The 18,563-nt window shown below is 40.9% G+C and overlaps 1 protein-coding gene across 3 annotated transcripts in view; it reads right to left on the bottom strand.

Moving 5' to 3' along the window:
- Positions 1-18,563, bottom strand: part of UNC5C (unc-5 netrin receptor C) — a 322,943-nt gene that overhangs the window by 119,107 nt on the left and 185,273 nt on the right. For all 3 annotated transcript variants that reach the window (XM_083756419.1, XM_083756418.1, XM_083756420.1), the window contains exon 2: positions 9,164-9,385. In XM_083756419.1, the coding sequence (XP_083612545.1) occupies positions 9,164-9,385 (222 nt within the window). The remainder of the gene's footprint in view (positions 1-9,163; positions 9,386-18,563) is intronic.

Below are 18,563 nucleotides of genomic sequence, written 5' to 3'. Positions count from 1 at the left end.
GCCCAGAGTGGCTTCATCTATTTCCACATGTAAATGACAGAGAAAGAAAAAGAGGAAAGGAGGAAGGAAGGAAGGAAGCTTGGAGGGGGGGGAGTCTGCCAGAGGTTAATGATTTACATAAACTGCAGTTCAGACTTCGCAAAGAAAAATCTGTGCACTCTCTCATCCCTGGTTCAGTGGATTTGCATGCCCTTTTCTAATGATCTAGCCCTTCAGCACTGGGTAATCCTTCCCAGTCCCAGTTTAGTGCTCATGCAAAACTGAAGCACTCTGAGGCAGTTTAGAGCTGGCAGATGAATCTCAATGTGCACTGAGAAAGCATAATGGCCGTTTAGTACTTGTTAAAGGAAGCTGAGAAAATCAGAGTGAAAAGAGAGAGAGAAAAGAAAAACAGCACTTCTATCTAGCCATTTGGGACCAAAAGAAAACATTGCACAATATGGTTGCATCCTGCTAGTGCAACCAAGGTACAAATGAAGTCAAATAAATATTATTCTGAAAACAAAAGGTTTCTATTTTAAAAAATTCATCTATACTACAAACTTTTAGAGATACTGTTTTGATGAGGGTGTGTGTGTGTGTGTGTGGAAATGCCTTATTCCCGTGATCTTGATGCTGTGTCACAGTTCAGTGACTGTCGGAGACTGTGGGAATAAGTACAATCGGCAAAATGACACAAGGGGTCACTAGGGAGCCTTGCTGAAGGCTTGTTTTTGATTTTTCTTAGTTCATAAAGTGCAGAGGAGCAGGACAAGGGTAGATGTCTAAAGTCACTACTCTACCCCTCCCCTCTTTCTGTTGTCAGTTAGGGATCAAATTTCACAGCTAACTTTGAAGCTTGACATTTTTCACACACACACAAAAAGGAAAAGAAAAAGAAAGGAAAGGAAAGCAACCGATCTCAAAGGTTTCTCTCCTCCCCAGCTCTTTTCCAGGGCACTGTCAAGAAAAGTGACTTTTTCCAGACAGACAGCGGCTCTGGGAATTTAACACCTACTCCCACATTTTAAGCACATTCAGGTCTCTGAGCAGTCAGGAGTGTTTAATGCACCTTCTGACCATCAAGGGGCAACATCTCTCGAAAGGGAAACAAGTTGTCAGCAGAACAGAAGTGTGAAAAGGTAGTGGCCAAGTTCAATTATCTTCTGAAAATCTCCACCTATACATGTGAAATAAAATGCATCACCTTTGTGTACACACGCCATTAAATCCCTACCGACTCCACTGGGATGGCACAAAATCTAGGCTTTTCCTAGCATCAATAACCCTGCTGGTTACTTACTGGAAAATCTATATTGAAGTCAATGGGAATTAGACACTTTCAGTCCTGCTTGGAGATTGCTGTGACAGGGGGTCAATGGAAAGATCTGGAATGGAGTGAGCTTATCCAGCTCTGTCCCTCATTTATCATTCTGACAACTCTGTTAATTTCAGTGCTTGTTCTATTCACAGCTAGCCTTATGGTGAAGCAGTCTGCAGTTGGCCAAGCTCTTAATTTAGGATCTGTGTACCTTACGCATGTAGGTGTACAGATAGCCCAGGGTGCTTAAAAAAAACCCCTGTACCTTAAAAAAAGAAAAAGGAGGACCGATGAAGGGGCATACCACACAGTGACAGTCTTTGCAGGCATCTAAAAAGGCTAGGCAAGTCTACATTTTAATGATGAAGGCTATCCTTTACTCGGGAGGTGGGTGGCACTGTGGGTTAAACCACAGAGCCTAGGGCTTGCCAATCAGAAGGTTGGTGGTTCGAATCCCTGCGACGGGGTGAGCTCCCGTTGCTCGGTCCCTGCTCCTGCCAACCTAGCAGTTCGAAAGCACGTTAAAGTGCAAGTAGATAAATAGGTACCACTCGGGCGGGAAGGTAAACGGCATTTCCGTGCGCTGCTCTGGTTCGCCAGAAGCGGCTTAGTCATACTGGCCACATGACCTGGAAGCTGTACACCGGCTCCCTCGGCCAATAAAGCGAGATGAGTGCCTCAACCCCAGAGTTGGCCATGACTGGACCTAATGGTCAGGGGTCCTTTACCTTATCCTTTACTCAGTGGTCAATGCTAATATGCTACTCAGGAACTGAAGTAATGGGGATTTATTTATTTGGTTCTTACCAGCTTGTAAGCAACTATGCAGTAAGATGTATGTGTCTGTATTGAGTGGTGAAAGAATGCCTACATTTTATTGTAAGAATCCAGAATCTATCCAGAGGATATGTTAATCAGTATTCAGATTTACTTCTCTTGAGGGCCCTCCTAGTATTATATTGATGGCATGGGCCCCACCACAGCATAGGCCCTTCCCATGTTTCCAAAGAAACATAAATAGCTCCAGACTGAGTATATTCTCCAGAAAGGAGTATATTCTGTGGCTCTCCCCTGTACCAGCATTGTCCCAGTTTCCAGGAAGGGCAATACTGGCATGGGGAGCAGACATATCTCACACAATACGAGGCTTTTCAGCATAGGAAGGAATAGCTCCCACACTACCAGTGAAAATTAAGAACAGGCTTCTGTTGATTTGCCAGTTTTTTTGATAAATGAAAAGGAAATTGAAGGCTGTATTATATGACATCCTTGCTGTGGATGCACATTCGTAGGGCAACTTATATAAGTTGTTCTGGGCAGGGGCCACCTCGTAGCCTTTTCCCAATTTTACCTTCCTCCTATACAGCTCATCTCACAGCTCCTAAATCTGATGTGGTCATATTCCCCATGTTTCATTGTAATGCAGCAGGGGTTCATATATCTCAAATCATCAGGACTTGGAGCCTTAACCCCCGCGCCACCAGTGGTCTGCCACTCCTGCAAAAGTCTATGAATTCCAGAGCCCACAGGTCAACCATGGTTCTTGGAGGTCAATAAAGCCTTGCCTGAGCAACTGAGCAACGCATTGTTACAAGGAGAAGTAACAGCAGCAGCAGACATGTGATCCTTGCCTTGCCTAATCCAGCTTCATATGGATGTTGACCTTTTGACTGTACCTGTCATCACTACCACTGCCTCAGACCCTGATGGGCTTACTCTGTATGGACCCTGCCTCTGAATTTTTGAAGCTTTGATCATTGCAGCCTTGATGCCCCAGCCTTCACATGGCCTGTTTGGACTCCACTCCACAGCCACGAAAAGATTCCTACTGAGGGCTGATACCTCAGGCAGTTCCAAGAGTCACCCTCAGTTACCACGGATCCAGCCACTCCTCTTCAGCCTACCTCTGTCTCTGCCTCCCATCTGGGTTGAGAGATGCTACAGTGGGGAACTGCAAAATTCTGAGTTCACATATGATGGTGCGAAGATAATACCAGAAAAAGCTTGCCAATCTAGGTTACCTCTAGATTACAATTTTTTAAATGCTGTTGCTAATGCCATGCTCCTGCTGTAGAGTAGTGAAGAAGGGATAAAGGTAAAGGGACCCCTGACCGTTAGGTCCAGTTGTGGCTGGCTCTGGGGTTGCGGCGCTCATCTCGCTTTATTGGCTGAGGGAGCCGGCGTAGAGCTTCTGGGTCATGTGGCCAGTATGACTAAGCTACTTCTGGCGAAGCAGATCAGCGCACGGAAACGCCGTTTACCTTCCCACCCGAGTGGTACCTATTTATCTACTTGCACTTTGAGGTGCTTTCGAACTGCTAGGTTGGCAGGAGCAGGGACCGAGCAACGGGAGCTCACCCCGTCGCAGGGATTTGAACCACCGACCTTCTGATCAGCAAGTCCTAGACTCTGTGGTTTAACCCACAGTGCCACCCGCGTGGTGAAGGGATGCTGGAGTCCAAATCTGAAACCTAACTTCGGGCTTGCATGTTTCTGTGCAGTCATAATTTGTTGGTCTCTGGAAAATCAGTACATTTACCTAACACAAATTTATCTACTAAGGTACAAAACAGAGTCAGTACCAGCACCAGTGGTTAGTGTGTCCTAGAAATGATGATGAAGGGGAATTTCATACAATAGCATCATTGATTAGGGAATGGTAATTCTAGTACTCCCATGTTTCTGGCTGAGTAACACCAAACTGAAAGGTCAGGAAGCTTCCCTGAAGACATTGCATTAGCAAATTATGAAAATTATAAACATCTGAAATATCTGGTATTTTGGATTACTTGTAACCTACCAATATCTGTGCTATTCTGAAGCTTCAATGTGTGCTACTTTTTTCCATTTAAGGTGCTTGTTTTTTTGTTTTCAAGTGTAAAATGGGAAGTTTTGCTCTTCTGGTAAATATGACCACAAGGAACTTGTTGCCTTGTGTTTGTTCTTCATCCACTGAAGGCCTGGGCCTTTTCTTTTTCTTTTTTTAAAAAAGCTTGATTTAGAAGCTGCAAAGTCATGCTTTTAATAATGCTGCTTATGAGCCTCTCTGTTCTCAAATTGCCAGCAGAAAATATGTGAAGGAAGGAGAAGGGAAGCCTGAGAGACACTTAAAATGACAGCAATCTAAATGTCAAATATGATAAAGGGGAAAAACTGCATGGATACTTCATATTGAGTAGGAAAAGCCACATTCCATATTTTATGGCTATGATGTTACTGGAGAATTATAGCAGTGTTGTGAAATACAGCTACCCAGTGACAAGACAAATGGGATATACATTCTGCACCATGTATACTGCAAGAGTTTTTGAACATCTTTGTCTAGCATTTGGCATTATTGCTCATGCAGCCTGCAATTCTGGCAGATGCACTTAAGCTTCCTGACCAAAAACTTTATATTTTCTATTGCCCTGTTGATTATGTGTTTAACCTCGGCTGACTTAAAACTGCATTGATGCAGTTATCTGATCATCTCACAACTGAAGAGTTTCTTCTAATCCTTAGCCTTAGTAAGGTTTTACAGACTATTTTGTGCATTCAGCAGATGTGTTTGGTCTAGCCATTGCTCCAAAGACAATATCATCTCTACAAGCACAAGAACTGTAGTTGTCCATGCCTTGGTAACCTTCAGGTGGTATTGCTGCAGTGAGCTTCATGTGGGGCAGTCCTTGAGGTTGGTCTGGTAGCTTCAGCTAATGCAAAATGTGCCGGGATAACTGTTCACTGTGGCAGGATATCGACACAATGTTATTCCACTGGTGAATGAACTGCACTAGCTGCTAATGAACTACAAACTTGAAAAATGGTCTTAATCCTTATATACTGAATGGAGCCCTTTGCAGGCCTCTTGCAGAAACCATCATATCAGGAGATGTTTTCCACACAATATAGATATTGGGTCTTTAGTGATGTGGCACCATACTTCTGGAATTAACCCCCTCCTGTTAAATACTGTCTTTTCAATGACTACTGAGGACCTTGATCTCTTAAGTAGAGACTTTTCCCAGTCTGCATCTGTGTTAGAATTGTTTATAGATATTTTAATTGTTTTGTAATTTGTCTGCCGGCTGCCCTGGGCTCCTATGGGAGGAAGGGTGGGGTGTAAATTTAAACAACAACAACACTGTACCATCAAGTAGTTCTGGCTAGGATGTCCTTAAACAAGATTCTTAAGAGTCAAGACTATCACAAAATTCAAAGCACAAACAAGACTGAGCTGCCAAGTAGCCTGCCAAGCTGGGTCTTCCTGTTTTAGGAAGTACTAACAGGGTGAGAGTGGAAGCAACTTCCTTGAGGTGATACAATGAAGACAGAAATTTGTGAAAGATGCAGAAAGGCTTCTTAGAGTGCCCCTAGCATGGTGGCAAACTATTGGGGCTCTGCTTCAGGCAGAAAAAATGTCTTTGGCTACTATGCAAATCTGAGATGCTGAAGTCCATTTTAAGCCACCGGATTAGTTAATTGGCTGCAGCACAGAACTAGTTGGCACAAAATATGCACCGCTACAATAAATGCATTTTTTAAAAAAATGAAGTTAAGTGTATCCAACATGCCAAAAGAAAACAAACAGTCAGGAAGGAGAGGTGATCAGGAGTTTCTCTCTCTCTTTTGATTAATTTATAATGATTGCAAAATAATCTATGCTTCCACATTGGTTTATCGAGTCATCATCAAAGCTACAAAAGCAGCTACATACATGGAGGGTCTGCTGGCTCTAAGTCCTATTGGAGAAGGTGAAAGGAAGTATGGGTCAGATAAGTGGTGAACTTTGCTTCATTAATGTCAGAGGGCAATGCGGAGCTAGCTAAAGCTGGGCAAATCTTGCAAGATAAGTTGCCCAACCTCTCCAGTTGCACTTCTAGTAACAAGATGTTTTAACACTAGAGGTCAATACTCTGGAGGATACCCATGGAACACAGTCTGGTCTAATATACTCAGGCATACTTTTAAGCACTGCACTTTACAAGACTTATATTGATATTAACTTTCAACCTTTAGTCAGCAAGTGGGTATAAGATTCTTTTTGTTAAAATAATTGGGCCTCAAAGGACATATATTTCTAGTTATTCTCAATGGGAATTGGGATAACTAAGGCACACTCTCTCCAGAACTTCTGCATCATCAGTCATTGCTGAAATAGAATATACAGCTCTGCTGCTGTATTGATCAGTGACAAAATACGCTCATTCTTTCATTCTCGATTTCTCCTTCTCTTTCTCTTTCAGATACACTCTGACACACACAGGAATATATACAAGCTACTGCACCAATTTCATCTGGCTTGGCCCTTACAGTGCTTCTGAGTTCATGAACATGTAATCCTTTACAGCCCTTAGCGGATTTCTCTCTCTTTCTCTCTCCTTATCTCTTTACCTTTTACAATCCCAGATAAGTTGCTGTGCCAAGTACATTGAACATTATGCCTTTATTTCACATTCCTGGTCCTTCATCCCTGTAATCTCTGGCTAACACCTGCCTTTTAGGATAGAATGCATGATCAGATTTTGCCATTCACACATGCATGTTACTACTTGCTTGTCTTGTTTCCCTTGTCATTGCCTGCTATTGGCGGACTTAGAAGAAAATCTGGTTCAAAACTGGCATTTCAGAAGCAATTTAAGATGAGTTTTGCTTCCTGTTACTTGAGCGTTGATGCAGATATACTGACAGGAAGGAGAAATGTGAATTTAATCTTCTTTCACTGGTAAACACTTATGTGAGGTTAGACAGCTATTTACAAGCCGGTTTATTAAGAACCTAAGAATCATTGAGAAAAATAAATAAAACAGCATCTACAAGCACCCTAAAATGCTGCATAATCTTGATTTATTGCTTTGCTTTCAAATGTGGCACAGCCAAAAAGGCTGTTATGCACAGCACAGCACTGCTGAGTTATATTACATAGGCAAAACCTCTAGGATTTGGATCGAGAAGAGGGAAACTACTTGAATTTGCATAGAGGAACAGGATATTTACACTCATTACTAACTGGGACCACCTGGGCCTGGCATCTAAATGCCAACATAGAATTAATATGTGTGCATTTGTGTATATCCATGCCTATCCGTCCAACTCTCTCATCCTTTCTCTATGGCCTTATTTGCACATCATGGTAAGCAAAACTATGTTTTACCAAAATTGCACAAACATGGCAAGCTCCCAGAGAGGAAGAGGCACCTGCTTTGCTCCTTTCCCCAGTCCTTCTAGCACAGCACCATATGACATGTCATCCCAACCTGGATCATGGTTAACCATGATCTGTAACCATAGGACAAAGCATGGCTATAGATTGTGGTTACAGAGGAAAGACTTCAGCCAGTATCTGGGGTTCACACAGCATGCTATGCCAAACCTTGGCTGGATTGTGTTGCTGTGCTAAAATGAGAACAGCAGGGGTTGTTAGCTCCTCTATGGAGCCAGAATATTTGCATGGTCCTGGTAAGCCAAAGCTTGGTCTGCTGTGGTGGGCAAACCAGGCCTAGATATGTGTGTGTGTGTGTCTGTGTGTGCATGAATAAATAAGACAATTTCCTAACCATTGCAGTTGTGCTAATTTATCTGTTTCTTTTACTTCTAAAAACCTAGGTATTGGGTTTTCCCTGCACCAGTTTAACTTAAGTGATTGTCCCACTGCAACACCTCACTGCTTTCCTATTCTCAAATTGTGCACAGCACTGCACTGTTAAAAGTGCATTTTTTAAAAAAAACACTGTGCAAATAAATGAGCTGAAACAAATAAAGCCCAATTCACATGAGACTTCCAAGGCATCTGGTGGAATTATTTTTTCTGAGTAATTAGGCCAAGTGCTGGTACAATTCCCTTATGAAAGAAATCACCTTCCTTGCTAGCCAGTTATTTTTCATTGCTGTCAGACAGCACTAAGCTCCACTTCTCTCTATCTTGTATGTGACCCAAAGTATATTGATTACTAATCTTTCAAAACAAGAGGAATCATATCATTGACACAAATATGTTTATGGCCCATGGGATGTTTTCTAAGTCTCTTAGATTTTTTCAAGATATTAAATGTGGTCAATGAAGTCAATGGGAGCCTTGAGCCCTATGCAGTTGTTATGTTGTGCATGCATTCATCATCCTGAATGGACGTGGAACGTAATGTCTGTCTGTGCATTCAGTCTCAAACTGCACACTTGAATCAAACCACATGTAACCCAGTACAGTAGTATTTTTTCCCAATGTGTGTGGGAAGAACTCAATTACTGTGGCAAGTTTCACACTATGGTGTGCCTAACCTCCGTATGTTTATTGAACATGTGAGAGCAATCTCTTCAAATACACGTTCTGTACATGAGAAAACTGAGTATATAGATTTGCTTGACTCAAGTCTTTGTACATAGTCTGTTTGGCATAGACCAATAAATGAAGGTCAGACCCATGAATGCCCAAGATTTATGCCATGATCACTATCCTGTTCACACACACACACATATGCAGAAATGACATGTACACTAGGCTGATAAAAATCCACATTTTATGTCAAGGAAATCCTTTTGCATGCATCTGATTTTTGCCTGATGCATATATGATGACTGCATTTTAATTCTACCAGATAAACCATAGAGATTAGGTTATAATAGGGTCAGCATTCTGTATCCTATTCTTCTTACTCATCAATACTTGTTGAGAGCTAACATTACCTGTATGTTATGGTGTGTCATGGTATCAGATTTTAGGATTTCCCATGCTGTCTGTTTTCACCACCAAGTTATGATGAAGCACAACTCAGGAGACATTTTGTTTTTCCAGCAGTACAGTAAAGAGAGATTGCTTATGCAATTATATTTTAAATAATTTATCCAACATAGCCATTAGTACATTTTCTCAAAACAATAACAACTCACCAGATGTTTCATCAACTCTTTCATCTACTACATGGTCTTTCTGGTGGACCCATTCACTGTTGCATTTGAAGTAGATCTGGGTGGCAGGGCTAGCTTTACAGTACAGGTTCACAGGTTTGTTCTTCACGATGTAGGCCTCTTCAGGCTCAATGAGGAAGTGAGGAAGTGGCTCTGGAGGATCTGAAGGGAAGGTTTCTGGGAGCTCATGAAAAAAGTCATCATCTGCAAGAAAAGAAGTTGGAAGGGAAACATTAACAAGCTGTTAAATAAAATTGAATCTGAACTTGAAAGCTGTTTTTCAGCTTTCACCACAAGAAGAAAATAGAGATGGCAATCCTTACATGAATGATACATATTCTTAGAAGATTGCCCTATGAGTGTTTCGAATAAAAGATATAGCTGATTTTAAGACAGTTTTCGGGGGAATCATTATGACAAAACTGCAGCTATCCTTTCAAGCGGGCGCATTCAATTTTTCCCAACAGCAGGCTCTATTAACACACAGTTACAATACTGGTGACAATGAGATGTACCTGCTTAGATGGATTCGATGTGTACATCTGGAATACTTCTACATGTGGCCTCTTCCTTGCTGAGCAGCATTGATTTCTCAGTATCTTAATAATGTAAGTGTTTCTGTAATAATGATAACAGGAGTACGATGGCTTTGCAGGGTTGTATTAAGTTGTTTAACATTGATCAAAACACTTATCTTTTTGCTGTATGGAGTAGCTGACTGACTTACAGGTAAGAGGCCATTTATGTGGTATGTTTGGGTTAATCTCTGTTCACCATCAAAGATCTCATGGCTGAAGATTATATTATTCTACCATATGAGGAATTACCGGTAAATGCAAATTTTAATCTTAAACCATAGTCTAGGTGGCATTATATGCAAGATTGATGCCTATTGATTACAAATTTGGCCTAGCCGAACACTCAAAAACAATGATTTAATAGAAACTGAGAAGAATGAGACTAAGATCATGTGGGTTACTTATACACCTATGGAAGCCTACTGTGGGCCTTTCCTGAATCAACTGAGAATAATGCTGGTTAAGGTCTCCGGAGCTGATGCATAGAATTCAATGTAGCAAAAAGAATATTGTTCTATCAGTGCAATCATTTATGCTTCTCCCGACACACACTGTTCTGACCTTCCAAAATGGATTTGGGGGAGGTGGGGGAGTGCATGGGGCATGGAGTGTGATGGGACAGTTGAATCCAGCCCAAGCTAACTGGGCCAAGGGAAGCTGTCTTATACTGAGCCAATATTGCTCAGTATCGTTTAATCTTTCCCAGTCCTATCTAGAAATTCTGAGGATTGAACCCAGGAACCTTCTGCATGCAAAGCAGATTCCTGAACTACATCCTTCTTTATCCACTGAGACTGCATCCATAAAACCCATCTCAGGTAATACAGGTGTAAAATATCTTACAGAAGACAAAATCATCCAATGAGAGCAATGAGACTAGCAGTAGGGTTTGTTTAACTTTGCCTGCAACCACAGTGAAGACAGTGTGCTATTTACAGTGGTACCTCGGGTTACAGATGCTTCAGGTTATAGACGCTTCAGGTTACAGACTCCGCTAAACCAGAAATAGTACCTTGGGTTAAGGACTTCAGGATGAGAACAGAAATTGTGCAGCAGCGGCGCAGTGGCAGCAGGAGGCCCCATTAGCTAAAGTGGTACCTCATGTTAAGAACAGTTTCAGGTTAAGAATGGATCTCTGGAACAAATTAAGTTCTTAACCAGAGGTACCACTGTACTGTTAATGAATCCTCTTTTCTGTATTTTGCTCCCAGGATAGCTCAGGATAGCCTGACTAGCATGGATAGGTAGGGTACCAGCATTGGATGGAGTCATAACTACAGGTAGGCTGCAGAGTGAGGGGCATCGCTAAACATAGGATGAACATCTGTTACCCTTCACAATGACTACCACTCACCATGACTGGAATCCAGATTCAATTATGAACTCATAATTTCCTTTGGTTGCTTTGAGAATTATGCACAGGGATTGCAATTCGGAAGTGAGCTGACATCACAGACCCATTTCAATGAACCCAAGTAAGTTAACCATAATCCTCCTGCTCTGTGATCTCATAATCAACTTCAGCTTCTTACATCAGTATGGTAATTCCTTTCACTGAACTAAACTGCTGGGAATGAACTAATTTTCAGACAGCCTCATCATTCTCCTTTGTTAGAATCTTAAAACAACAACAACCACCATTCTGTTCTTTAAGGGGGAAAATCACAGTGATTCACAGGGAATAGCTCACCCCGCTGGCTTTAAACTCTAGCGTCAATATGCAAGAGTCTCCAAGATGCCCAAGACAAACAGTTCTCACAGTGGTAAAAGGATGAGGGAGCAGTAACTATTGACAGATCTATCAGTAAGAAGCTGACAGTCCTGAAGGCATTATTCAATCTCCTCTTTTCTGCCTCTGAAGCAGTTATCGTTATAGGCAGTGACCGACGCCGGAGATGATCAATAAAAGCGCCACAGAATATCAAACTAGAAATACTGCAGAAGGTTAGCTCTCCCCTTCGTGTCAGTCTTCATGAAGATTAAATGTCAGTCAACTACCTTTCTTTACACTAGATATACCTATATTTTCCTGTGTCCAGAATTACAGAGGATATGAAAGACTCTTCCTCCAGCCACAGCTTTTGTAGACAGACAGATAAAGAAAGAACAATGACAGATGAAAGGGATTGGATAGATTGCTACCACGATATCTATCTCCATAGCTAGAGTTACACCATGTCTTTATTGGATGTAGGTAAATCTAGAGGGTTTGAGGTTTCATGGACCTCCGAAGCCTCTCAAACTGTATTAGAAGAATGCAAACCTTTCCACAGTCATTTAAAAGCACAGTATTTAACTGTTTATGAAACACAAATCAATAAAAAGTACTGTCATTTAAAACACTGTATTTAACTCTTTTTGCAATCTAATCATTTTTTAAAAAAATTAAAATAGCAATAAATTCATGTTGCTGCATACAGTCGCACCACTACCGGGAGTAGTATGGTAAAGAATTGGAAACCCCCCCCCCCCAAGAACCGGTAAAAAAGCTGAAATGTCCCTGAAAAATTTAACCAGTCTGCAACAAAACTCTTTTTGCTTCCTACAAAATCCCTGAGGAAACACTGATTTGACCTCAACATTTTCCTTTAAGTGAACTAAGGTACCAGGGTCTGTTTACACATTGCCAAAAGAGTTATTGGAGTCCTAAACAACTTAGGCCAAGGATACTTTAAGAGGGCTGCTTGAGCCTTTATATCTCAAGAGTTCCCTGGGAAGAGGGTTCAAACAACTTTTGAAATTGTAGCTCTAAGAGAGGGGGAAAGGTCTCCTAACAACTCTCAGAATGCTTGACAAACTACAGCTCCCATGATTCCTTAGGGAAAATCTTACCATTTTAAGTGGTATAATATTGCTTTAAATGTATAGTGCGAATGTGACCTAAATTAAGCCAAAGTTTGGTTTAGCATGTTGCTTGGACTGGGAATTATGGCTAAGCTCTCTCCTCAGTAAGTATGAGTCCACACATTCACAGCGGCTTGGTAAGTCAAGGTCTGGCGAAGCGTTTTGTGTGATCTAGCAAAATGAGTGAAAGGAGGTGTTCCAATGCTGATTAAAAATCAATATGATCATTATCAAATATAAACACTTTGCCTAATTTGCAGATTTTGGAAGCATATGGCGTAGTATCAATGGAGAAGTTGCCATGGTTTAAATTGATGTGTGTGTTGCTGATTTTCAATTGCCTTATTTACATCTACCCCACCCTCTCTTTAGCCATTTTGTGCTTGCATCCCCGAATACTTTTCAAAGATGCAAGCAGAAAGAAGAAGATTGTGAATAAGACCTCACATACACACATGCACAAAAACAAAGTATAAAGTGTAACCATTAGAGATGAGTCATCCCCCCCCCATAGCCTCAGGGCACATCTTTTTCTTCTGGTCATTTAATTGCAAATCAGCAAAGAGACAGATGGAAACTAACAAAGCAGGCATATGTTTTATAATTAAACAAGTATTGCCTTGCTAATTCCTGGCAACTGCAAAAAAAAGTATTGTTTTTCATTGAGAGCTCCCAACACATTTAGTGAAGATGATGTTCATAACATTAAAGATCAAAGAGTAAACTAGAATTTCTCTGCTGTACTTAAAGTTCCAGATTTGTGATATATAGATCTCTGACAAAGAGCCTTGTTTCAAATAAGGACCTTTCACTGACAACATATTTTACTTTGTTCTTTGAGAGATCAAGTCTGCAATCCTTTACCCTCTTTCCTGGGAGTAGGGCCTATTGAATTCAAGAGTGCTTACTTTTGCTGCCTGTGGACAAACGCTGGCTCCCTCGGCCTGAAGCGAGATGAGCGCCTCACCCCACAGCCGCCTTTGACTGGATTGAACCATCCAGGGGTCCTTTACCTTACCTTACCTTTGCCTACTTTTGAGTAGACATAGAAGTAAGATTGCACTGTGAGAAAACAACCACCCACACAGCATTGCTGAGAACAGAATGGCATTCATTTTATACATTTGCTTCAAAATGTTTTTCAGACAAGCATGTTCTCATTCATTTGCGGGGTTTACATTTTTCATTATTCACCAAGATAATAGCTGTGCTGAAGAGATTGCCTAATAATGGAACAATGATTGGATTTTTCTACACCCTATGAAAAAAGCACCCAAACAATCAGATGGAACATTCTCATCTCCATCAGCATTCCAGGTCTCTAGCCTACACATCTGCTGCACACTTCTAAGGAGTAATAGGCACAGCCTTATCAGACTGATGGAATCAATGCGGGAAACTCGGTTTGTGCTTTTCTGGGTTCTCAGATGCGATTAGATCTCCTGAAGCAAGAGCACAAAACGTTATTTCCTTTTCTCCCAGGCAGACAAACTATGTCTTTACAAGTTCTGTTTCTGTATATACCTTAGATAAACAGCTATAACGGTGGGTGCGTGGGGGAGAGCAAATCACAACCTGGGCATGCTTAAGCACAGTTAAAATGTGCCCTCGTATCTCACTGTTGCTGTGCGATAGCCTTGCTATAATCCACAAAATGTGGACCATTAATTCAACTCAGCTGAATCAGAGCTAAGGCAGAAACCTGCTTTCCTTGTAAATGATAACTGGACAGTCTTTGTACATGAACAGAGGGCTTCTCCCTCACCATTAACTACCGGTACATCGGGACACATATACATCCGGGATTCACAAGAACAGTGCAGGGCAAAAGGAGTCTCTCATTTTGGTCAGCAAGCACTGTGAAGATTAAAACTTACATTCTGGCATGCTTGAATGATTTCAGTGGGGACTTCACTGTAACTGGATCAGCAAGTGGGAATAAGACAGAATAGGGAGAAAAAACAAACTGAAATCACTTTACCACACTGGCACAGCCACTTCCGTTCTAGGAAGTACAACCAAAATGCTTTCCCAGGACTTCACTGACCACAATCTTCTTGGGGCTGAGCACTGAGTTCTTAAAAACACAAAGTAAAAGCAGTAAGGCAAAAACTGTGCACCTAGCACAGTTTGCTTAGTTTCACGTGACCATAGTACAGGCCATCAAGGGAGTGGATTTTAGGACACGGCTAATAGGGATAAATGCTATTGTTACATCTGAGGTGCCTTTTGGATTTTCTGCCTCAGGCAACAAAGTATCTTGGGCCCTCTCTGGAATGCAGCCTCAGCCTGTTTCCAAAGCTCAAAATGTTAAGAATACTTTTAACGTTTCTAGTAAATCCATTTTCATTCTATCCAGTGTTCCAGAATGCCCTGGGTTATCCATTTACTAATCCATCACAGACCTTATAGTAGACAGGGAAGAAAAGAGAGCAAACTCTAGACAAAAGAACCAAGGAGTCCAGTTGTTGCTATATTTAAAGACCCAACAGGAGCATTGTAGTCTAACATTTATGTGCAAAGGAACACTAACAATAGAAAGTCAATGTAACTTATGCTGGTGTAATTTATGGTAGCATAAACCACCCTATTCCAAACTCGATTCAGGAGGAGTTCAGCTCACACCTCCTATTTTTCTGGCCTTTTTCTGCTAAGGTGCAGGGTCACATGACCAAGCTGAAAGGGGGTTGGTATAGGTATAACTCTCTCCTTTCTCCATTGCATCATGTCCTTGGAATGTCCTAGCTTAGCCAGGGAAGCCAAAGATCCACCAACTCCAGGCTTTCTCATTCTGGTGGATGTTGGGTTTGGATGGTGCTGTAAGCCTATTCTACATACTGATTCCCATTCCTAGGAGTTCCAGGCCTGCAATCTACTACAAATGCCATAACCACTATGTTAAGTTGTTTTGTCATGGTATTTTAGTAAACAGTAAAATAGATAGCAAAAACGGGAAACGTTAATGGTTGCAGCGCTCATCTCGCTTTACTGGCTGAGGGAGCTGGCCTTTGTCTGCTCAGCAGACAGTTTTCCCAGGTCATGTGGCCAGCATGACTAAGCTGCTTCTGGCGAACCAGAGCAGTGCATGAAAACGCCGTTTACCTTCCTGCCAGAGCAGGACTATTTTGACTGTAAGCCTCTTTGAATGGGCACATGTCCTGAGAAGCAGCCAAAAAATATTTTAAATACTTAAATAATAATAATACAGGTTCCATACACCAATACATTTATTTCTCTATTGACAGACTTGTCGCTACATGTCTAGAATAAATTCTCACCCATTCACATAATGTATCTTTTTCTAAATCTCAGGGATTAAATTATTATTACTTACAGCATAATACATATGACTATTATCTTCCTGAGATCTAAAGCAAATTCTTCTCAAATGGAATTTACTTTGGGATGGTTCAAGAGCAATTTAAAAGAAATAGCTGCCAAGGTAATTCCATTCGCTTTTGGATTCCATCGTTCAGTGAAATCTTTTGCAATACATTACAACAAAGGCAGCTGGAGTTAACTGCATGTTTGGGATTTGTGCTTAGTTTTTAAATGTTATGATTAAAGGGTTTTCTGGAAGAACAAATCCTGTTTTGTGTGAAATTAACAGCAGGTGCCACTTTGGACAGGCAACTTTATTAGGCAGGAGATAATGTCTTGTTTTTAGTGTGTTTCTTTCCAAAGGGACTATTACTCACTAGTGCTTAAAAAAATGCAACCCTCCCTTCTTACAACCAGCCAAATAAAGTAGGTAAATATGTATGGCAGCTTGTAAACTCTGTCACAGAAAACCATATTTCAAATATTGGTAAGTTCAACATATTCCTTAAAATTTTTATCCCACCCTTCATGTATGGTCAGTTCAGGTGTATTATATTGTCCACAACTCTATTTTGCCTGCAAAAGAAAAGCTAAGAGATTGTGGCAGACTCGGTAAACTTTATGGATGAGAAAGAACCCAGGTCTCTCAACATTTCATTTCATTCAAGGTACAACATTTCATACAAGCTGCTCTTCTGTCTTGCACAATGTTCTAAAACAATGTGTAATGCAACAAAGGGGCCAAGTTATTCACATGCACAAGAAAATTTAGGATTTAGGACATGTACATAAGTTAGCTCTTGCTTTTGGGGTGCATACCTACATAAGATCTTATTTTATTTTGTGAACCACCCTTAGACCTGCGGGTATAGGACGGTATATAAATTCAATCATCATCATCTTACAATCTTACTACATGAAGCTGCTGAAGGCTAAATCACACCACCATTCATTTTTCATCATTAGGGTGGGGCACATTAAAGCAGTTTCTCACACCAACATGTTTCCATCAATTACAAATTAGGTATAGTTGGCTAACCAAACTATTAAAAATGTTATGGACTAGTAGGGGGCGCTTTCTGCAAGACTGGTGTAAATAAGACTATGGCAAATGCAAACTTCTGCAGATCTTACCTGCCTCATCACCTGAAAGCAATTGTTCCAGGTGACCAGGAACTGGGGTATTTACAAATCTGTCCTAGCTGCTGTGGCAGAAATTCAATAATTGGCTGCCAACATGGAGTTGGTTTGGCTCAGTTTATCAAAAGAACCTCATTTGAAAAGAAAGGTTGCCATGCCCATTTAAGGTGCTGGGGGGGGGGGGGAGAGATGCTATGGAAACTTTCTTCTAATTATTACAAAGCTTTGCATGGATATTCCTTTGAGCTATCACCTTTTCTTTTTATTTGTTTAAGACTAATAAAATATTTAAGCTCTAAAAATAAAGGAAACGTGGATCACAAATTGAGTAGGGAACTTTATCTGTGCAGCTTTTCTCATGCAACAAAAGCACGTAGTCTGTAGATCATAAGCACTCAAAAGTGTGAGCTCTGGGCACTTTATCTAATTAGGAAACTGACACTAGTCAAATTAGATGTGGTTGTGATGCGATGGCCGATTATGAGCAGTTCAGTATCATTAATATAAGGTGTTCGCTTTCCTTGTATAACTGATTTTTGGATTTGGAGGGGCAATGGCTTGGCAGAAGAATTCAGGGTCAAAAGATACGATCTCATCTTTTCAACTTGCTCGTAAAGCTTGAATGCATTATTCCATTTGGCTTTTGTTTGTTCTCCCTAAAAGCCTGTCTTCTGAGCAGTTGGAGCTTCTGAACCACCTGCAACACGAGAAATATTTTCCCTCTCTACCACCATTAGTAGTCCTAATGGTTGACATGGGGTCACAGAATTATTGCACCTCTAAGCAACATCATTTCCTTCCCAGTGTAAGGCTTCATTTTTCTTTGACACATTAGTCCTGAAACTGCTTCAGGCTCTTGACCCTCCTTTAACCTTGATAACTAATTAAAGATGGACAAGGCTTAGGCTAAAATAGTTTTTGTTAAACCTATTCATTCTTAAGTCCCCTTAAGGCACACTTTGTCACTTAGGACACAGTTTGGCATATTTACATGAAGATGAAAGCTGATGCTAGAACACAGAACAAGGAGCAAGAGACACACACAGAGAAGTATAACTTTTGTGGCGTCTGTTATATATATGGCACTCAAAATATACATCCAACAAAAATACTAGGTTTCCTACTAATGCTCTCAAGCATGTGGTGTAAATTATCCTAGAAGATGCGATTCCTTTACAGTCATAAATGAGGTTGTTGTTCTTTAGCACAGCTGATAGCTGGACACAAAACTCAGATAGATGTCAATATTAAAGTTTGTTCATTATAAAGATAGACTTTGCTCTTATACAAACATGCCTTGTTCACACAAGGTATTTTCCCAGGAAAATATTAACCACATTGAGCATTATGCCCAGTGGAAAAATATAGGACCCTCTGGGGCTCTTTTTCAAACTCAGTAATAGTTTGTGCCATTAAATGTGTATCAAATGATAAATATCATGCTGAATATGCCACTTTCTCATTGTTACTGATGACGGGCCAGAATAAGGTAATGCAGT

This window comes from Podarcis gaigeae (assembly GCF_964106915.1).
Source record: "Podarcis gaigeae genome assembly, chromosome: 9".
Classification (NCBI taxonomy): Eukaryota; Metazoa; Chordata; class Lepidosauria; order Squamata; family Lacertidae; genus Podarcis; species Podarcis gaigeae.
Note: the sequence above shows the minus strand (reverse complement) of the source record. Positions and strands in the feature narration are given on the sequence as shown.